Source organism: Pelecanus crispus, chromosome 20, assembly GCF_030463565.1.
Source record: "Pelecanus crispus isolate bPelCri1 chromosome 20, bPelCri1.pri, whole genome shotgun sequence".
NCBI classification, from domain to species: Eukaryota; Metazoa; Chordata; class Aves; order Pelecaniformes; family Pelecanidae; genus Pelecanus; species Pelecanus crispus.
The window spans coordinates 5,188,919-5,210,995 of record NC_134662.1 but is presented as its reverse complement, the minus strand read 5'-3'; the positions used below and the strand labels follow the sequence as shown (position 1 = coordinate 5,210,995).

General features: G+C 52.1%; 1 protein-coding gene across 1 annotated transcript; it reads right to left on the bottom strand.

The window, feature by feature from the left end:
• Nucleotides 1-9,254: 9,254 nt before the first annotated feature.
• Nucleotides 9,255-21,759, bottom strand: HOMER3 (homer scaffold protein 3). Its single transcript, XM_009481374.2, has 9 exons — nucleotides 21,746-21,759; nucleotides 19,630-19,786; nucleotides 18,570-18,701; nucleotides 18,019-18,126; nucleotides 14,391-14,512; nucleotides 13,329-13,485; nucleotides 11,353-11,463; nucleotides 10,312-10,392; nucleotides 9,255-9,443 (listed from the first exon to the last, which is right to left on the bottom strand). The coding sequence occupies exons 1-9, from the start codon at nucleotides 21,757-21,759 to the stop codon at nucleotides 9,255-9,257; spliced, it is 1,071 nt and encodes a 356-aa protein (XP_009479649.1).
• Between the last annotated feature and the right edge of the window lie 318 nt (nucleotides 21,760-22,077).

The window sequence follows — 22,077 nt, the reverse complement described above, 5'->3', positions numbered from 1 at the left end:
TTGGATAAGGATTGAGCTTCTTGTGGGCGTTGCATCCCTCAGTCCCTTCATTGCAACCTCAGCCAAGCTCCTTTCCTGGGAGCATGCGGTCTCTGTGGTGCTTTTGCCTGACTCAAGCGTGGTCTGTGCACAGCGAGGTCTTGCAGAGGAAAGCTGGCGTTTCCCTCCGGGAAACCCCTCCGGCCACGCACAGCAGGTCCTGGTGCCTTCAGGCCACGCACAGCAATGACAGGGGCTTGGGAGGCGCGGGTCCCTGCCTGGTGGCAGGGGAGATGGGTGCGGTACCGCCTGGCGTTTCGGAGATGCCTGAACGCGTTCCTCCTCGCTTTGTCCTCTTGGGTGCCCTCCAGGAAGGGAGAACGCGCTCCGTAGCCTGCCTTGTAGCACAGCTCGCTGTCACCGGCGGCAGCCGCTGTAGCAGCGGCAAATAGGTTTGTATCAGACTGATGCTTTCTGAATGCTAAATGCTTCCACAGCCTCGTGCGTGCGTATTTGTGGAACAAGCCTGTTAGCTGTAGATTAAAAAGAGATCCTCTCTGGGACAGGCTGCTCCTGCCCTCCCGGGGAGGCTGCTGAGACTGCCTTTGAGCGCCGGTTGATCCCCTCCCTCTCGCAGACACTTCTTAACCTGCTGTCTGAAGTCTCTTTGCTTCAGCCTGGTGGGGGTTTCTCAGTTCGCCTCCTTCCAGCACAATGTGACATGTGGGGTTTGATCAAGGCTCTTGTCTTGAAGCTTTATTCAAAATTCCTTTTAATACATCGCCTGCCTTTCTTGAGCAGCCTTCTCTGTGAGGGTAGGACACGTGCTGGAAATGAGAGCTCTCTGTAGTGTTGACGAGATGTTCTTGTTTCAGATAACCAGTTTTGGGAGTGGCCGAGTAGAAAAAGAGGTTGCTGTGCTAGTTGGGATGTAGGAAGATGCCTTAAATTCCCAGATTAGGAATTTACATCTTGCCCGGGGCCAGAGGACACTGGGTGACGCTCCTGTACGTGCTGTCAGTACTGCCCCCCAAGTAGGATATTCCATTCTGGGGTTGCTAAGCATTGTCATAAACCTTTGGGATCCCCTAGGAATATAAGGACTTCCTCCTCATCGCAGCCTAGATTGCGTCTTGGCTGTAAACCCACCCTCCTCCGTGGTGGCTCTGCCCGCCGGTCCCCGAGCAGGCGCTCGCACGCTTCCCTGCCTGTGCTCCGCAAGAACCGGCCCAAGCACGGCCGCTGCCTCGTGCCCCGCCGTGCCCGAGCGTGCCCGTCGCCTCTCGCCACGGGCCTGCCGCACGCTCTGCCCTCCCCGCTCCTTTGGCCCGAGCTCCCCAGCTCGGGGGGGGGTTCCCCTGGCTGGGTCACCATGGAAACGCTTCTCAATTCAGCATCTCCCATTGCTGCTTCTCCCACCCAGACCCCGTGCGGCTGCTGAACACCGTGCTGGCACGGGGGCTGCGTGCGAGGGGACAGCCCTGCACCAGTGCCAGCCCTCCTCATCCTCCTGACTCCTCTGGGCGTGAAACCATCGTGAAACCTGCTGCTCTGAGGGGCTCGGCAAGCACGTGCTCCTCTGCCTCCCACCTCGTGGGGCAATTCTGCCTGGCCTTTACGCTGATGGGTCGGCAGGCACACACCGAAATCGGCTGCTTTGTGTGTGTTTAAGGAAGTATTTGTCTCTTCCTGGAGCGTTTTCCCCCCATCTCTGCCCCTCTTACAGAGGAACAAACATCTCTGAGGAATGCTTCCCAGAAGTTTTGCGGGGAGAAGGGAGAGGCTGGCATCCTCCTAGGTGAGATATACAGGATTTGATAAATCCCCCACACTGGCACTTCTGCTGAATAAGGAAATGCGGCAGCGGGGACAGGTTTGGTAACATGGCAGTCACCTTCAGGGGCTGGCACCTCCTGCATATGGATGCTGTATCAGGCAGGAAAGCTCTGGATCTCTACAGTGAAGAAAAGGCAGCTGCAACGAAATAGTCTGGGGTCATCTTTGGGCCGGGCTTTTGATTTCTCTCTGCTGAGACAGCATCGCTGCATTGGCACTCATGTTCCAGCTTTGCTGCTGCTGGCTGCAGGTGCAGCCATTTTCAGCTCGCCCCTCGCAGGGGCTGCGCTGGGCGTGCACCCCCATGTCCGTGCACGTTTAACACGGCTGGACCTCCACCTGGGTTCCTCATGCTGCCCAAAATCTCACTGGTCTGGCCTGCGCTCTGTCACCTGCTGCTTTACCTTTGGATGCTCTTTGCAAACACAAACTCAGCTGTTCCGAAAGCTTTAAAAAGCTGCTTAACAAGCTTTTCTACCAGGAATGGCCTTTTCCCCTCCGAGCCCTTCTCCCGGGGCAGCTTGCATGCAGCCCGGGGGGCCCCGCCGGCAGGTCAGCCGGTAGATGGTTGGTGTGCTCTGGACACCCTCGCTGCTGGCTCTAGTCCTTGTTCAGAAAAATACAGCACAGGGCTTCTTGGCTGGGCAGCTGGATATTAAAGATTCGGCTTGAGAAAGCAGGGAGACGGGGGGGGTGACAGGGCTGCTGTCCCCACGCCCTGCCCACGCAGCAGTCAGGCCCCAGCCGGGTGCTGCTGCTGGCAGGATCCTCCCGGATCAGCGCTTCAAGCCTCAGGATTTCTTCCCCTTTACTTGCAGGGCAGGATTGATCCTGAAACTGCAATGCTCCATCGCCGTTACGGCTGCTTCTCCGTTCCAGGGCTCTCCTTCCAACTCCTTGCAGTTTCTTTGTTGAACCTTCACCTTCCCTGCTGCACCTTCAAGCTCTTCCCTGCTAGTTTTTGCTGATTAAACTCCTTGTCCGTGGCACACCCTCATTCAGGGCTTGACTGCAGCTGCCTGGACGTGTGTCTTCACGCTGGGTATGACATGCTTGACATGTAACTCCCCTAGTTCCTCCCTGCCAGCATCAGCACTCCAAAAATGCGACAGAATACCTGGATTTTTTTTTTTTCCTTCTTCTGTGCTAAGAAAAACCTCCCTACTGGCTCTGTTTAATTCATACCCCTGCATGACTTGCTTTGGATTCCTGTCACCTCTGGGAGAGCAGTTGTCAAGGAGCAGAAGACTCCGCTCTGGCCTTGCAAAGAGAAGCTGTGAGCACAGCACTAGCCTGTTGCAGTGCCTCATCCCCATCCCTTCATCTCTGTTCACTGCTTCCCAGTAGCATTCTCGAATTCCCAAGCCCAAACATCACAAGTTGTGCTGCTCCCAGGTTGAGACCGCTGGAGAGGCGACACTCACCCCACTCTAGGCTCAGACGCTGTTTTCATCTACGCATAACAAGGTCTGGACATCAATATCTCCAGCCGGTAAGGCGAGAGTGAAATGTTTTCTGTCTGTCGCCTGCTAGGATTTGAAACCCTGTTAGCCCAGCACTGGTGGGAACAGAAGGCAGAGACTATATCCAGCATCCTCTCGCACTTGCTGTCCTACCAGCCCTTGGGAGAAATCAGCTAGCAACGGGGTGAGGAGCTAGTGCTGAGGCAGAGGCTGCCCTGTTCTCTCCGGAGCACGCAGTGCCGCACACGTGCAGGCTGCAGGACGGGGTACGTGAGAAAGGGGTGACGATTAGGGGTGACGATTCACATTTGTGGCAGCCTAGGCAAGTCCCTGTGAAGTACAAAGGGGACCCAGGCCCTGGAATAGCTGGTGCTGCAGAGTGCAGAGCCCTTCCCTGCATGCCATGGGGAGAGAGCTGATGCCGTGGGGCCAGAGGTGACAGCAGCCTCCCACCCCTTCCCACCTGGCAACTTCCTACAGCTGCAGGCGACAGCGGCATCCGAGGAAATGGAATTTGGTACCTTTGATTCTCACTTCGCAGGCTTGCGCTCAGCAGAGCCCCGGGAGCTGAGCGGATGCTTCAGCTGTGAGCTGAGCGGAGCGTGCAAGCGCTGCTCCTTTGCGTTACCTGTCGCTGGAGCTGCCACGTCTCTTGTGTCTGGAGCGTTGCTTGCTCTTACAAGCGTCTCATTTCCAGCATTATTCCAGCTGCTGCTTTTTTTGGTAGGGTGGAGGGAAGCTGACGGAGGAGGTAGGACTTTCTGCGGAGATGATTAGTGCTGTAGCTCACGTTCTTTTCCCTCGGAGCAGAAACTACCTTTACACACCACAATCTAATAATGATAATAATTATAAATTACTCTGGGAAAGGGGACTGTGAACCTCACTGGGTTTTTGGGGCTTTATTATGTGTTCATGGACATTTTCCAAAACACACATTTAATTGCCTTCACCGGTGCACACGGAAATTGTCTTCCAGTGTGTGCATGTGTGTGGGGGGTGTTACACTCACGGAGTATGCTTGCCTGTGCTGTCAAGCGTAAACAGACCATTTTTGAACTAAAAATAACCTATCCTCTGAGTAACAGAGCAGCTGATCTCTGCAGCCCAGATGCAGGAGCTCAAAAGGATTAGGTCACCTATTTTTCATTAATGTTGCTATTTAATTACAAATTCCCGCAAGTTTGATCCTTTGGAGACGTAAAACAAAGCACCTAGTTGCTTTCCCTCCATCAGGAACTTGCTTCAGTGTGTTCTCACAAAAATGCAGATATCAAAGACAATCTGTTAAGTAAGTTTGATGTGAGGCTGCCTAACACCACAACACAGACTACCGGGGGCTCTGCAGTGGCTTTTTGCGAAGAGAAAGATTTCTACCTCTTGTTTAAAATCACTCAACGGACTAAGGGTATTAACCAGTCTGGCTTGCGCTAACCTTTTCTTCTCTTGGCTCTCCAGGCACCTCGTAGATGCTAGCAATTTAAGTGCAACAGTCCTTCAGGGAGGGTAATTATCTACTTTGTGGAGGAGGAGGAATCAAAGCCCGGCGAGGCGAGGGAGTTTGCAGAGCGAGCCAGCGGCAGAGCTGGTGGTGGTCTGCCACCCTGCCTGCCAGGTCAGCTCGACGGCTGGACTGGCTTTGCATTCCTGTTCAGCCTGGAGGGCCTGCATTGGCACGTCAGATGGAGTTTGCATTAGACACATCCTTTTTCTGAGGCTCTATTATTGGCACGTCCTGTAATAGCAAAGTTTCGTTTCCTCTTGCTGAGCTGGTCAGAAGGACCTTGTCACGGGCCCGGATTCAGAGCAGAGAATCACACCTTGCTGCTGTTCATCAGAACGTCATGCAAAGGGGGGAAGGTTGCAAGATTTTTTATTTGTTCATCCTGATCTCATACGTGAACCATTTTCCCCACGTTCCCTTTATTAATGTTCTGTCTAGGTTTTCTATGAATAATTAAGATCCTCATTTGCCAAAAGAATTAGGTCTCTCAAGGTTCCTGCAATCAGTAGCGTTTCTCCTCCAGCAAGAAAGCCGCTGTTATTTAGTTGCTGACAGTAATTGTTACTGTGAGACAGAAGCAAACATAAAACTGCAGCCTTGCCATTCACTGCTGGCTTTTGTAACACAAGATTTTCTCCTTTTGAAGCAAGAGAAGCATAAACAGGCGAGGGGTGAGGGTTGGAAAGTGCATGGTGGGGATGTGTTAGAGCGCTGCTGTTCTGAAACACAACTGAAGCCCTTTTTAAAGGCTCGCTCGAGCGGGGCACATGGAATTAGTGCTTTGCTGCTATGCCGTCTACAGTAGGGTTGGCTCATTGCTAACCACAGATTTAGGGCATTTGTGGAAATAGCTGGTGATGAATGGGTTTTCATTAGTTTAGAAGAGGGGAAGACTGCAACGGAAAAGTGCCTCCCAGAACCATCCATCACACTGCCCTGCAATGCCTCAATAAAAGACTTTTAACAAATGCTGAGCACAGGACAGATCTCATCAAAAAGCCACTATTCAGATTACTCTGGCAAGGAAAAGAATTGCGACTAGCACCCATAGGGAATAGCGTAAAGGAAAACGGCCTCTGCTTCTGGTTCCTGACAATGGAAGAGCAAAGGAGCACAGCCAGGACGGTGACTAGCTGACAGAGCGATGCACGGCAAACGCATGAGAAGTACCACGGGCCTCAAGGTATGCTGCGTACAGTGAAACAGCATCCAGCATCCTGCCAGGGACAGGGCAGCTCCAATGGCAAGGTTTCCAGAGGTGGACAGCACCGTTTGTTTGCAATGAACAGGCTGTTCAGAAAGTTTAGTGCACGGGCTCTGTTTGTTCGTACTGCAGAAGTGTTGCTTTCACAAGAGCTGAGTGGAGGAATTTGCACTCAACAGTATGACTGGGTGTAATACTTCCCCCACTAGACAGAAACAATACTTCCAGGGGGTTACACCTCCTCAGGATACCATATATTGAGCTGCTGAGTCTCGAAAGGAGGCACTATTTTGGGATCCCTGCATGACCAGTGCCTGGCACCCCCTTCTTGGTGGCACCCAGATACCCCACCCACATCTGAGCTCAGCAGCACTCTCAACGCTGATTTTGCACACCTGAGACCTGGGGGGCTGGGACTGCACCTTGCATGCAGTCACACCTGGACTTTGGCTTCATACAGGATACGAGGATAAGCAGCAGCCTAGAACTGGCGCTTTTCATAGCACTGTGGTTTTTTCATGGCTTTTTTTTTTTTTTTTTTTTTTAAACAGTCTGGCCCTGGCTGACTTTTAGCCTGACGTGAAGAGGTTGAACACTGTGTGAAACAAGGAGAGCTTCCTGCAGGATGGAAGATTAACCGCAGATTCCTTACATTTGTGACTTGTTGCATGACTCGTAGACCTTCTTGCACTCAACCTAGACCGTCAGTGCGTCAACTGTCTTTGCTGTAGGCCTGGTGCAGTTCTCCAGTGACGCTAGGTTGTACTTTGAGGATATAAAAAAGCAAAAGGGATGAGAAGAGCCTTAAATAGCAGAAGAGCTGGGTCTCATGCTATACTGTTGCCTGACCCAGAGCGGCAGGCAGCACAGCGCTCCATGAAGCTGTCGGAGCTGCTGTCTCAGCTGAGCCCCACGCCGCAGCTTGCATCTGCCTCTCCCCAGCTCCGAGGGAGTCCTGCTGGGATGTGCAGCAGCTCGACTCAGGTCCTCCCTCGCGCTTCTCGGGAACGGTGGGAGCATGGCCTCCCTCGGGAGAGATGACCCACCCAGGCGCGGCACACGCCGGTCTGGCCGGCCCCCGTCAGCGAGCAATCCCACAGGCACTGGCCAAGACGCAGGGCTCTCAAATGGTCACTGCCAGAATTCAAGGATCCATACCCAGCTCCACTTTGTGGGTCACAGCCACAGAAGTGTCAGAGAATAACAGCACAGAACATAAGAAACTTTTGCTCAACTTTCTTTCTCCCATACTCCCAAATCCCACCCCTCCTCCCTCCGTAATACAGCGACGGAGACACAAACCAAACACACCTTTCTTGGAGCTGATCTCTATTTCAAAAGAAGGCTGCTCCTGTAGGAATAAAATATGAACACTGGCATGGGGTGGTAAACAAGTCCCTAGAAGTTTTTGCCACCCAGTTACTTCCTTCCCTTCTTAAATACCCTGAAACAATTATTACTACAGTAGCTCCAGCCCCATACAGCTGTGAGAACACTTCATGCAGGGAAAGAAAAAAAAAAAGGGGGGGGGGGGGGGAGAAAAGTAAAAACTAACAAAAATACCCCACAACAGAAAAGCCCTTCCCTGGCTATGCAGGTCTAGAAATCTCGCTGTCTCCTCATCACCCCTGGGAGAGGGAAGGGCTTTGCCTAGACATAATCCAGCACAGAGTCACCAGCAGTTCTCCGCTCCAGCACGTTCCCAAGGTGCCAAACCTAATCCTGCCCCAACTTGCAGGCAGTGCGTGGAGCTGTGGGTTCCTCTCGTGGTCACCAGGTGAGCGAAAGGAGAGGCAGGCCCTGAGGAGCCGCGCTGCCTTTACACAGGTCTGCCAAGGTTCGGCTGGGCGCGGAGCGGGCAGCACTTGGCAGCCAGCGCTTGCTAAGTACCGGAGTTTCTGCAGACCTGTGAAATATTCCCAGGATTACTGCTGTCTTTCCCTAACCTATAGCGGCAAGGAGGGCAAAAAACCAACAACAAAATCCAAATCCATCAACACTCCTGTAAGGTTACTAACTACTTCTACACAGACACTGCTTCGTCATTCAGCACAGGGCTAAGCATGCTCCTAGGTAACTACGGGGGTGCAGCGGGCGCCGTGGGGGGACACAACTTTCCAGGTTTCTGCAGCTCCCTCAGGCCTTGCCCAACTCCTATTACTAGACAACATCTACGATAACTCACAAACTTCCCACAGGCCCTGCAGGGCACCGGTCCCAGCATGCTCCTAACACCTCCTGTTCTTGTTTAATCTGGCCAAGCGTGGCAAGCTGGGACCCGTCCCCGTCACAAGGAGTACTGCTCGGCTGACACGGAGCAGGACATCTCTGTGGACTGTTTCCCAAGAAAAAAGAAGGGGAAAAAAAAAAAAGAAACCAAGAGCAACTGCGATTTGCTCCATTTAATTTCAATTAACTGCAGCCCTTAGAGGCCGGGAGAGATGCCAACCTAGCAGTTTGTTGGCCACCCCCTCGGGGATGTCCCATTTCTCAAATGCCCCTTTCCCAACCAAGCCTCTACCCTTCTCAGCCTGAAGGAGTTTTAACAAGTCATTAAATCCCACTGTGTTAAACTAATAAGAGCTTTAAAACCTGCAGTTCCTTTTCCTCTGGAGGATGTGACTGAACAGTGGAAAGGACACACGGTCAGGCAAGAACCCTTCTCTGCAGTGGGGACTCTGCTACTCTGGAAGCTCCTGACAGTGACCAGTGTTACTGGGTCCTGTTAGAAAGACATAACGTAGTTAGGGCTGGGGAAGAGGAAAAGGAGCAACTGTTGTCCTTGGTCTGCTAGAACTTCTCCTCCCTCCCTAAGTGGGGAAACAGGCAGCTTATTTGCAAAAGGCAAGTGGTTTCCTAAAAAACTACTGAAAAAACGCGAAGGCTGCTCAGCCCCTTCCCCTAGAAAACCGTAAAAATGTTGGAGACACAGTGTGGCAGCAGGGAGGCTGGGAAGGCAGCACGGGGACAGCTGCTGTCTCTGGACCATGCAACAGCCATGGCAGGGTCCAGAGAGGTCTGGCTGTGACTTGCAGATGCTCCCTGTAGAGGATTCAGGAGCTCGAGTCCTCTCTGCCCTCTCTCTGGGTGTTCAGGGGGCAGTGAGTGGCTGTGGCTGGTCTCCACACTGTCCAGGCAGCTGCTGGTATGTTGGCGTATCCTGCCCGAACAGGCCTCGAGGCTGTTCTGTGACCGTAATTGCTGTCAGTGACCAGTCCCAGCTCGGGCTCCCCTCCTCCGGAGGTGCCTCCTTTGAGCGTGCTGTTGCTCAGTTGCTCTCCACCAGCTTGGCTAGTCCCTGACGGATCTCGCTGAGCTCAAATATCTTCACATCCATTATCTCTGCCACCTTGGTGACCTCATTCTGGATCTTCTCCCTCTCGGCCAGGGTCTCTGCCAGCGTCTGCTCAGCAAGGTGAAGGCGTCGCTCCAGTTCTGCGTTGCATGCCTCCAGCTCCTGCCGAAGGACACAAGCGCAGTGAGGTGGCTGCCCCAGCACTGGTACACGCTGCTCACAGACCACCACCCTTATCTCCACGAAACAGCCCTTCTAGCACCCAGCGCCAGGCTACCCACACCCTGCCAGCCCGGTCTCCATCAGTTCTTCCACTGAGGGACCTCCCTATCTTGAGCCACAGCATCCCAGCATCCACATGCATGCGAGCACACGTTCCCCAAACCCAGGCATCTGCCCAGTTTGCAAAGGTGTATAAATGCAGATCTCCTCACATGCCTATCATCTCCAGGCCTGATGGCATTTGACGTTTGGAGATATCTTTCTGCCATGAAAGCCAGTGCCTGCGTATGGGGCCGAGCCCCACAGCACATCCCCTCGTTCAGTAGCTGGGAGGTAAAACACAGGCAGGCAGTGCCCCCAGAGACCGCACAACAGATCGTGCTTCCATCTGCATCCTTGCTCTGAGGTGCAGAGCAGCTTGCATCCCTCCTGCCAGCCAGACTGAGTCAGAGCTCTGCTCCCCAGCCACCCCTGTCCATCCAGCAAGCTAAGCAGGACTTCAGACAGATGGAGGGTCACAGGACATCACGGGTCCGGCTCCAGTCCCATGTCAGGGGCTACTGCAAGCGCTAGAGGAGAGTACGTGAAGGCTGGGTTTGCTGTTGCCTGCTGATTGTGCCCCATGTCATATCTCTGAGGGATACAGGGACGGTGGGAGAAGGCAGAGACATAGGCAAGGACCTGTTCCCATCATCCAGAGGCAGAGAGGCATGGCAGCTCTGCGGCATTCACTCTTTGGCTCAAAGGAGAAATGGGGACGGATCCCTCTAATCTGACTGCAGAGGTGTCCCAGATCTGCCACCCTTACCTGCAGCTTCTGCAGTGTCTCCTCACGCTCGCCCTCTGCTTCCCATCGGCCACACTTCTGGCTCTTTAGCATCTGAATCTCCTAAAACACAAGGAGGAAGAGCATCACGTCAGACCCACACCTGTCCCAGTGGGGCCAGCTCCCACCACATACCCCAACCAAGGCCCCTTCCCTCTCTCCAAGGAACACATAACCACACTCAGCTCCAAATTTTAATACCTTCCTTTATTTTAATACCTTCTTTTCTAACCTTCTACTTCTGCTGTACCTGCTGCCTCCCTCTAAGCCATTAGTCCCTAATCATGATGACGGGCTGAGTGCCAGCAAGGCGCAGTGGTCTCTGCACCCTTGCTCAGGATCAGCTCCCGGGCTCCTAGGGCCAGGGTCCCCGCTCAGCTGTTGGGTGAAAGTTTTGCACACCTTTGCCTCACCCCAGCATTTTTGCTCTGGCCTGAGCAGCTCTGGGGAGGGGGTAGAGATCTCTTCTCACTAAGGATCAGGAACCCCAAAGCACCTCCCCTCCCCAATCCCTGCTTTGTGGCTCCAGCCCTAAGGCTCTGTCCGCCCCCCCTGCTGAAGCACAGCCACCAGAGAGCCTGCAGATGTGCACACCACAGAGATTCTCTCCACATCTCCCCTCTTTCACAGCCTCTGTAATTAAAACTCTGCTTTAAATCATTCATTTAAATGCAGTGAAAGTGAGAAGCAATTACTACACTAGAGGCTAACTGCAGCTGCAGATGGCTGAGAGGGGAAGGGGTGAGACACATCCCTGCTGTTTGCGCAGTGCCTGAGACTCTCCACTCAAGGCTATTTGCATGGGAAACTCCCAGCACTTTACTCTCACCCAGCTTTGCCTCTCTGGGAAGGGAAACCACCGAGGGGGCTGTGCTGGCTTACACAGGCTCCTGGCTTGCACAGGCAGCACGTGCAACAGCACGAGGGGCCCTCTGACCTCCTACAAGCTGCAGTGACAGATAGGGTGTTGGTGACTGACAGGCCACCCAGCTTCAGGCTTTACCCTGCTTTGTGGGGTCTTACCTCATCTTTAGCCTTGATCAGTAGTTCCAGCTCCTCCAGGGTTTGGCTCAGCTCTTCCTTGTTGTTCTCGCTGGAGGAATCGTGAGCACCCTGTGACTCCAGTTCTGCTACCTACATGGAAGCAAGCACAGGGAAGGCGTGCTCAGAGATATAGGAATGTCCTGACACCTTATCACCCACAGTCATTCTCTGTCATGGTTTGGCTTCCTTGCAAACCCAACCAGGCTTACAACAGGATAGCAGTTCTCACCCTGGGGCTGTTTGGAAAAAATTCTCTCCTTCTGCTCTGCATAGATCACACACAGAAACACATTGCGGCAAAACTCTATCTAGAGACTCTGTCTCTGCTTTCTCCTGCAGTCTTGCTCTTCCAGCAAAGCCTGACTGGCAGACATCAAGCACATGAGCCTACAACCCATAGCGATCCAGCTGCATTTACATCTCTGGGCAGAGATTGCTGAGGGCAAGGGAGTTACTGCAGCTCAGCCACAGCAGAGCTGGGAGGAAGGGTTTGCCCAAGCGTGCTCCCCATTCCTGAAAAATTCAGCCTGGTGGCTTAAATTATTCATGAAGAGGATTCATTTTTAAAAGCTCATTAGAAGGTCTGCAGCAGCTATTGCTGGGGCCCAAGCTCTCACAGGGCCCGCACTGAGCTCTCCAAGTGCGGCTCCAGTGACGGGTCCTCTCACACAGAAAGGGCTCGGACCCTGGTGGGACACTTTCCCACGAGCAGGGGCAGCAGGGCAACGCCGGCTGGACTGGGCCTCTGCCAGGGTCCACGCAAACAGTGGTTGTGAGCTGGCAGGCTCACGGGGTCGTGGCCAGAGCCAACCAGCTCTGGTCCCAAAACGCTCTGGTTTAGGGACAATCATCTAGATGTTTCACCAAGTGACAGTTTCTTCTGTGATTCTGCAAAAGTCCCCAGTGGTTTCCCTCCACCCCAGGCTCATGAAATCCTCAATCCCACCTGTGAGAACAGCCACCAAACAGCTGAGTACGCACAGAGCAATGGCAGGGAAAAGGCAGCTCATCCCAGCCAGCCCCAAAGCCACACATATCTATACGCACAGCCAATATCTCTGCTATACCCAGGGCAGGCTCCCGCTGCAGAGGAGAAAATTTGTTCTGTGCAGCTCTTTTACTGCCTGACTCTGCACTGAGAATTAGCAATGGGCACGGTGAATCCTGGGGGATGGCTGTTTACTGCACAGACTGGCCACACAACAGCCATCAAGTAGAAACAGCTGTTAATTGCTATAAATCCCTGCTGTCTTTTGAATGAGACATCTAGAAGTGAAATGGCTTTATGCCGCCTTCTCCAGGGCTCCAGAGTCCTTTCCCAAGTTACTCCGCAGTTCTTCCCTCCCAACAAACCCAACCGTGTGACTGTCACTCCTCTGTGCCCAGATGCACACAGGCCTCCTCAGTTGATCTGTGACCTCTCTGATATTCCGTAGGTCAAAAGATCCTATTATTCCAACCGAACAAGGGCTTGTTTGTACTGCGCCACCCGGGTTTCATGATGTTGCAGCTTGGATTCGAGCTAATTATAGCAGATAGAGCAATCTTCATCCTTCCTACCAGCAGCCAGAAGGCTGCCCTGATGCCCAGCTCGGGGTGGGGGGTGGGCACAGGCCTCACTCAGTATTGCTGGCAGCTGGGAACTACCCCCAGAAAGTCTGAAGGGAAGCTGGTATTCCTTGGCTGTGTGCTCTGGTTTTCTCCCTTTATCTGCAAAGACTCAGGACACCCCCAACTTGCTCTGCAGAAAACAGGAGCTCTTGTGAGAGCTCCCTAGTTACATGGCCTTATTCCTTGACATGTTTTCCCTGCCAGGCTCATGCAGCATCCTGGATTTCCTTCCCATCTCCTGCTGACACCCATGGAAACTGATGGGAGAACGGGGTCAAGGGCACCATCTGGCTCTGGGACAGGGCTTCCTCTGACCCGCTCTGCAAGTGCCCTCCCGTGCTCACCCGCTGCCGCAGCGTTTCCGTCTCCTCCTGATAAGCAGCCAGCTGCTTCTTCCACTGGTCCACGTTGGCGTTGGCTTCATGGAGAGCAGCCACGAGCTTGTTGTTGTTGTCCTGGAGGCTGAAGAATTCAGCCTCCCACTGGACCTCACTCACCGAGCTGTGTGAGAGAACAGGGAAGCGTGCAGGAGAGCGTAAGAGAGTCTCAGCATGAAGGTTTCTTCCCCCCGTGCTAATGTGCACTGAAACCATGCTCTTGGAAGTGCTGGGCAGCTCCCTGTTTTCTATTTGGCTTTCGTATCACTTCCCAAATTTAAATGCTCCTTCCAGCCCTGAATCTGCATCTCTTTCCTTTATCCCTGGATAATATTTGACTTTCGGGCCATGTGTGCTTGCTTGAAACTGCAGAAACCACACTGTGAGATTAATGGGGTTGGGGGTGGGGGAGATACAGCTACTATAAAGAAGCTGTAGTGTGGGACTGTCAATCCATTTTTAAAATCTTTGTTAGATCTGAGTTTGCTTTGAATAAAACCCTACCACCCCAGACCCAGGAGAAGGTAGCAAAGGACACTTGCTTTTGATTTAAAAATATTCTAAGTGTTCAGCTGGGAGCTCAATGGGAGCCACAGGGCAGAATCCAGCCCAGAGTCTTTTGAACACACAAAGAGCGGAAGCAGCAGGGACTTTGCTGGAATCGTCAGGGGAATTAACATAAATGCAGCCCTGGGCCAGCTGGAAAAGCGTGAACATCTTCTGGTATCACAGACTACTGATCTGTAGATATCTGGCATCGACTCATCCCCACTGTGGGCAAAAAGCATCCTCCTTCCCACGCCACCTGAACGGCAGATTTCACCTCCACGCCGGACTAACTTTATACTGGGGAAGAGGGGAAATTGGTCCGGTGGAAGGTCTGAGCAGCAGCAGACATGGGGCATTGCTCAGCCACCTAAAGAAGTAGCGTCGGGTCGAAAGCATTTGGGACGACAGGGACAGACACCAAATCATGACAGAATAGACAGTTTAGGAGTCAGGAGCGGAGCGCGCTTGTGGCAGCCTCACCCTTCTGAAAGCATCTTCTTCAGCCGCTCCTTCTCTGTTGTTATCTCAACATCGGCACTTTGGCTTCGGAATAGTTTATCTTCTCCTGGCCCGTTGGAGCTGATGATGGGGCTGGGAAGTACCTGGGGGATGAGGAGGAGGTGGTTAGCACACGGCAGTGAAGACAGGCCATGTGGCCGCAGGGTCTCTGCAAACGCATTCGCAGCCCGGGTTCACAGGGCTCGTTCCCAGTCCCTGCACTCGTGAGAAACGCTGGCTTTCAGTCCTAACTCTGAGGTAGCGCTGTGCTTGTCTACATGACGAGGGGTGGCAAAGGTCCTCACGTATGGCTCAGCAGCACCAGTCACGGCATAGCGATGACTTTGGAAGCTATGCGGACGCAAGGCTTTCTCTTGGACAGGCAGGTTAGCGCTTAGCTCTTCCAGCAGCTGCCCTGCTGCCACGTTCTCCCTTTCCCTGTCTCCGTGCCATGCTGGGGCAGCGATCCCAGTGCACAGACGCCCCGAGCAGGTGGGCTCACAGCTTGCACACACCAGCTATTCCTCCCTCCTGACTAGAGGTACCGAATTCTCTGGCCCTCAACCTCCCCTTGACAAACGCCAGCGATGTTACAGCCGGTAACTCGAGTCCCGTGGCTGTCACAACACCCCGAGCTGCTCAAGCTGGCCATTTCAGGGTTTTGCCGAATTCTTAATAGGATTTTCTTGCTGGTTCTCAGAGCAGTGGAAAGACTTAAACTCTAAACGCAGACCTGCCAAGCCATCTGGGTTCAGTCGCAAGTCTAGCTTCTGTACCTTGAATTAAGACACCAGGTGCCATTGGGATAGCATTTCTCAGGCTCAAGGGAGGGAAACCTTGCTATTGCTCAGATGACTGTGGCACCCGCTTTCCAAAGGCGTGAGAGAAGAAACTCACAGCCCCTGCACCAAAGTATACCCTTCTCCATGGCTCCATATGCCTGTGTACATCAGAGCTAGCAGAGACAAACAGTTTGCCCTCCAAGGCTGGAGAGAACTGACAGTGGAGCAAAGATGAATATGCAGCAGCCAAAGCAGACTTTACATCCTCTGGCCCCTCCAGAAGACCCTGTCTGCAGTGTCTCCTCTCACAGCAGGGAAGAAGCTTGGCACTGACAGGGCAAACTGAGCTATAAAAAGACTCTCTGAGCAACGAGTCTTGGGTCCTAAGTTGGGGGCTGTGAGACCAGGTGGCTGGTGAGCCTGCTGGAGTTGACAGGTAGCCCTCAAATGCCTGCGGTAAGGACAGCCACCTGCCTTCGGAGTCGGCTGACATCTATAAATAGAGCCAGACAGGGCCACGAGATGTATCGAACATGAAGCCTTCCAGAGAGTGACTGAGAAGCAAGACCTGCAAAATACAACCCTGCCTCACCTTTACCACAAGGTGGGGAAACTGAGGCAGGGAAGGGGCAGAAGTTTCCTGGTCTGGTGTGTTGAGCTCCTGTGAGTCCAGCTGAAACTGGCAACAGTTGAAGATGCTCCACACTGTTTCGTTGCTTACACAGTACTGTGTGATGGGGATGCTAAATGGGATGGGGATTGGCCTAAAAGGTACTAGAGGACAGAAGGAGCTGGTATCCTGGGATTTCCCCAGCTCTGAAAATCTGAAGGCCACGTAAACTAGTGCAGCTGCAGAAAATGAGGGAGCCCTGATTTAATTTCAGGAGACAGATCTGCTCTCTGCTCACTTGCAAACAGAAACACAATCAATTATTCAAGGATGAAGCTCATGTTTGAAGCTCTACTAATGTAGAGACTGCAAAATCAGCAGTGGGATGGTGGGAGAAGGGATGACGGGCTGATGTACGTACAGGCTGGGGAAGGCAGGACAGGATCTGCATGCCCACATGGCAGGGGACGCTGCCTGTGTCACTGTGTCAGCACGCTGGCTGCCGGATGGCTGCAGGCAGGGGCCATGCATATGTGTCCGAGCTCTCCCACCGAGAGACGAGGCAGGCTGAATGGGAAGAGTGAGCGTGGGTTCCCAGCTGTGGCACTTTTAGCACTGCTGAGTCAGGTAAAGAAGAACGAACAGAGCCTTAGGCCATTTCCCTGATCTGTGTTTAACCTTCACCTTCTGACCTCCTCATCCCTCCTGCTGCAAGTTGCCATCGCAGCACAGGGGAGATGAACATGTCCTTTTGTGGCACCTGATGAGTTCTGCCTGGTGTAAACAGGATAAGAGGGAGTATCTCTACTCCCAGCCTCCCTCTCCTGGCCAGGGGAGCTAGGAGATGGAAGCTCCAGCTGGCCATAAATCTCTTGTCTTGGGCAATTACTAGAGATCAGGGTCTTTTACCTAGAACTTTGGTTCTGCTATGAATGCTCTACCCTACTCCCTTCTTCATTTGCCACCCATTAGGATGGGGCTTAGAGTTAGCAGGAGCCAAAAGCTAGGCAGATTTTCCCCATTTTTGCACCCCACGTAACATTTCCAGTCTCTGCAAAGCCACCGCCTCCACCTCCCCCTCTTTTTCCTGCAGGCCAAGGTACTGTTCACACTCCCTCCTCCTCCTCTGCTGCCACTCCATCTGTACTCAGCCCAGAGAACGCAGTGTCCTCCATCCTACAGCTTCTCTCCTACTGCCAGGAGCTCTGGAAAATGCAGAGTCACCTCTGGAGTGAACTATTTGGGAGGGCAACTTCACCACCAGCACTGAACTGCTTCACCATGGGAAAAAGCAGCGTAGAGCTCTCCACAGCTTCTCCTCTCCCCTCCATCCCACTGCTGCTGGAGTTGGTTTAGCTATACGGGGAGGAAGGTAACAATGCAAACGCAACACGTGCGAGAGTGATCTGTGACGGGCTTACTCTTTCTGGCTTGGTCTCCTGGGGGAAAGAAAATTGAATGTCTGGCTGTCATGCGTGCAGCTCTACCTTAGGAGAGAGTCCCCAAGGGGGGGAGTGATTTCTACTCTCACAGCACAGCTTCTCTTCCACAGTGGAAATATGACAGAAACAGAAGTCTGGCCAGCACTCCTCAGTCACCAGGTCTAAGAAATCACTTTGTCTTTCCACAGACCCCCATGGACAGCACCATCACCTATCAGAGACAGAGACACGGGAGAAGAACCCCGTGCAGCCCCAGAAGAGGAATAAAAATGGCTGGAAATGCCACGTGTCTTTCTTCCTATGATCTTCAACCAGGCGACATGCACTCCTACGTGCTACTTGCCTGTTATTGTCACACTGAGCCCAGGGAGAGCCAGCAGCTCTAAAGAAAAAAAGACACACAACAAAAACCACCAAACCAAAAAATCCCAACCACCACAACAACAAACCCCCCCCACACACACCTCCAGCATGGCTTTATAAGACATCAAAAGGTTTTGATAATTTAACTGGCAAAGAAGGAGGAGTGTGAACCTTCCCAGGAGCTCCACTTAAGCACTAATTAGTTAATCTACTTCATGTGTTTCAGTAGAGTGACCTCAGGGCCACAGGTGTCATCAAAATGGGAAGCTCCAACCTCAGTGTCCGGCAAGAAAGCTCTCGGAGAGAAAGGGATGAAAGCAAGAAGTTACTAGAGGAGATCAGCAGAGTGGCCATTTTCCCTAGCTGTCACCACTCTGCCATGAGCTTTACTCATGCCTCTTTCTAATCATTACCTGGTGAGATGTGATATTCAGGGCAGGATTGGTCAGCTCTGTTTTATCCTGGGACTTCTCCCTTGCCAAACGGGCTGCTTCTTTCACTTCCTGGAACTTCTCTGCAAACTAGAGGGGAGCGGAAAAGTCACTCTGGTGCTATGCCGAAATGTGGAACAAACTAGAATTGACGCCTGGGTTACTCCTCCCTTTGCAACTTCATTCAACATGCTTTTTAATTTCTCTTCAACTAACAATAAAGCTCAGGGAATAGCCCCTTCCTGCCCTGCCCGTGATTCTGGCACTCAGGGCTGTGGGGTTAACTGAATAGCAATGACAGAAATTGAGCCTGAAGTCCTAATTCAATTTGTGATGCTCAAAACACTCTGCAAATATTAATTTAAAGCTCTCCCTAGCATCTCTGCATCATGCATTAGATTTTAGCACAGTGGGAACAGCATTACATCAGATTCCTAAAGCGTTTTCTCCAAAGGCTGCTCTCCCCTTTAGGGTTTCAGGGACATTCCCCCTGCTAGCACCAGGTTTCTGCCAGCACCCACAGCATTCGTTACCTGGGAGAGATGTTGCTCCGAAGCAAAGCCCAACCCATACACTGTGTTGGCTCGGCTGTCTGCCCATTGTCCAAATTTCTGGGACGTCTTTGTGAAGGTCATGTTGGGGGTAATAGTGCTGTTGATGATCGCCTGCAGAGAGAGGCAACAAGGAGAGTCAGAGAAACCTCCAGCCTGCTGCCCTGGGGTGGTGGTGTGGGACTGAGCACTATAATCCCTGTGTACTCTAGGAACTAGGGGTAGAAAGCTCTGGCTTTTAATCTGTAAGACAATAGTTCAGGCTTTTGGTGACCAAAAGTCTTTCTAGTCTGGCTACGTGACACAAACAAATCTCAATCATCTTGTCTACTGAAAAAGAAGGGGGGGGGGGAAGCCTCAGCATCATCAGCTTCCTCCATTGCTGGAAAAGAAGATAAGAGACAGCGTGTCTCTGGGGACTTAACAACTTTCTGATGTTTTCCATTTTCATGGCAAGTAAGAAAAAAGAAAAAAAAAAAAGGCTTAAACAGCAGTCAGGACTATCTATTACGAAACATTCTCTGCCGGTTAGGGTAGCAACAAAATAAGTTGCCTGGGAAGATTGCCGTATCTCTGCCATGGGAGGTCTTCAAGAACAGGTCAGGAAAATGCCTATCAAGAACAATTTAGGGAGAGTTAATTGTGTTTTGTGGAAGCGGCTGAACAGACTACGTCCAAGACTCCCTCAACCTCTGGCTGCCATTTCATTATATCTACAGGGGTTGGTTTTAGCACAGGATAAAGGCTCTCAGAAAAAGCTTGTGGTTTGCATGCATCAGGGGTGAGAGAAGAGTGGGGCAGGGAGGGACGACATCAGACCCTAGGGCATACTTTTCATCAGCACGGATTCTAGCGTCTAACACTAAATATGCATGAGCATGGAGGCAGTGCTTTACCTTCCATTCCCTGCAGTGAAGATGCTAGAGTGCTCGCGCTGAGAATTGACCAACTTGACACTAAAAACACCAAGACCAGAACAGACTTTGGCCGGAGAAAAACCTGCTGTCAAAGCTGTGCGACGCTGTCAGCAAATGCCCCCTACCTTGGTGCCCCCCACGCTGATGATCCGGTACACATTGCGCGTGGCATCGTAGAAATAGGAGACAGTCAAAGCGTGCTTGCTGGCAGGGATCCAGTTCCGTTTGGTGGCAGGGTCGATCTGGAAAACGTGAGCCCTGGTGCTGAAGATTGGCTGCTCCCTGCAAGAGAAACGAACAGGGCTGTCAGGGCAAGAGGGGAAGCTGAGCAACAGGGGAAGCGCATGGGCTTCCTGGCACTTGTGTTGCGTTATGCACCACCAGCAGCACTTCTGCTATTCGCCGCCTCTCCAGGGAGGGAGGGGATCCGAGATGGTAGGTGCTAAGCACTGCGGCCCCCAAGGCCACAGCATCTCTCAACCAGCAGCCCTTCCCTGAGCCTCTGTGCAGGGAGTAGCAGCTCCCCGCTGTCCGGGCTGGTATCACCTAGTGTCCCTTCTTATTAGGGCAGTCATGACCCAAGGCCTTCATCATTCCTGCGAGCTGCTTTTCTAAGACCTCTGGGCTTCTCTGTGCCCTCCCCAGGAGCCTTCCACATCCTCGGCACTCTTCTAAAGCCCATTTTAGAAGCTGGGGGACTGCTGGCTGATGCCCCGGCAAAGTAAAAGCCCACGGCTGCTTATGCCTCCTATTTGCCCACCATCCAGGCAGCACGATGCCAGCACTTTTCACTGCACACTAGTGACCTTGGTCTATGAAAACACCCTTGGCTATTTGTTATTGTACAAAGCTACCGAGGGTGTTTAACTACAGGTACAGGTTTTTACCTTCCTCTGCAGTTTCTCTGTCCTCCTCTGCAGTCTTCAGACATTTCCAAAGACCACAGCCTGGTCGTTCCAGCAATAACAGACTATGCCCTCGGGTTAGTAGATCTTATACGCACATTCACCCAAGGATGGGCACAAAACTCGCAAGCAGAAGAGCAAATAGGACATCACAAGCTCACGTCTGGGGATACCAGATGGCCCTACACAACACAGCCAGTGTGGCAGAGTTATGCTAATGATTAGGGGTTACATTATTTTTAGCCTGACTTCAAGCTTTCTTTCACCATCCCTTGGCACCTTAGTGGTCAGTTCATGGCAACTTCACCAGGTATACGATTTTTCTGGTTGCTGTATTATTTTTACTTCATAGAATATCTCCAGGCTGGAGCTCTAGGGAAATGGATGGATGGATGGAGGATGTGTTTGGGATGTGAGCCCAAAAAGCACCTTCCCCTCAGCACAGCTCTTCCTCCCTTGACTCACGCTTGGGAAGCGCATCCTGTGGCGAGAGGTCACATCGCAGGATTAAAAGCAAGTCACTTAACAATGAATTAAAGGAAACACTTCACCACACAATGTGCAGCTGCTGCAAGAAAGCACTGAACCAAGCAATGCCAGGATTTTGTAACCAGTAATATCTGAGCTGAAATAAGGAGCTGAATCTCAGGCATCAGGATGTAACTTGAGCGTTGCAGGAGGCAGGAAGGAATGTTTCCATGACACAACAGTCCAGGTGCATCAGGTCTTGGGCTCTTTGTCTGACTTTGGTTAAAACCCAAGGCACTGGCCATTGCCACACTCCTTACCCAAACCTAGTGAAATCTGATGTGATTGGAAACATCCCACACCCCATGACAGCTGCAAACAAGGCATAGTCACAGTCCTGCTACGTGCGAGCTCCCAAAATCCAGACATTTATATTTCCTCCCCATTCCAAGTCCTCACAGCTGCAATGAGCAGACCTTCCCATCAATCCAAAGACAACTGTACCTGGTGCTTTCTGAACCCATCACTAAAACTTAGGAAGGAAATCAAATGCTCCCTGCTACCTCCCAGTTTCAAGCCTGTTCCCAGTTTACAGCCCTGACTCAGATCTCTTGTTCAGACGCAGTCTGCACGAGGGTCTAAACCAGCCCCTTCTCAGTATCCTCTCTGTCTGGTTTTATTCATCTACATTCTGGTTTTGGAATGAGATTCAAATTTTCCAGGCTCCACTAACAGATACTAAATTTTATATGGATCACGACTTATCCTTTGAAACACAGCATCTACAGAGCAGGGAAAAACTAACGTTTCTGCACCTTAACCCCTGAGTCCTGGGCTAGTGTCAGAAAGAACAGAGGAAGGACATTACCTAGTCGTTGACATTTGTTAGTAAGGGTAAGACAGACTACAGGTCAGTGGAGTTAGTATGCGTCTCTCCTCCAACAGCTTCCTTCTCAGGTCTCCTAGCTGGATTGAGGCTCCTTTTTGGTTTTGCCTCCACAGTGATTCATTTCCTAGCGATGGAAAAGTCAGCTGTTATTTATCACACAGAGCACAGAGCGTTCAACCAGGCAGCGTTCAGGGGCTTCGTTTGTCCCAAACTCACAAAGCTTGTAATTTGTAATGATTTCTCATCACCGAACAAGTTTTCTTCCCTGTCATGAGAGATAATTGGGTGAGCTGTGTAACTGGACTAAATCC

Excerpts from the sequence above, each read along its gene's own strand:
- HOMER3 (XM_009481374.2), bottom strand. Across the intron at positions 13,486-14,390 it reads AAGAAGATGCTTTCAGAAGG|CTCGGTGAGTGAGGTCCAGT; the intron begins GTGAGGCTGCCA and ends TCTCTCACACAG. Across the intron at positions 9,444-10,311 it reads AGACACTGCAGAAGCTGCAG|GAGCTGGAGGCATGCAACGC; the intron begins GTAAGGGTGGCA and ends GTCCTTCGGCAG.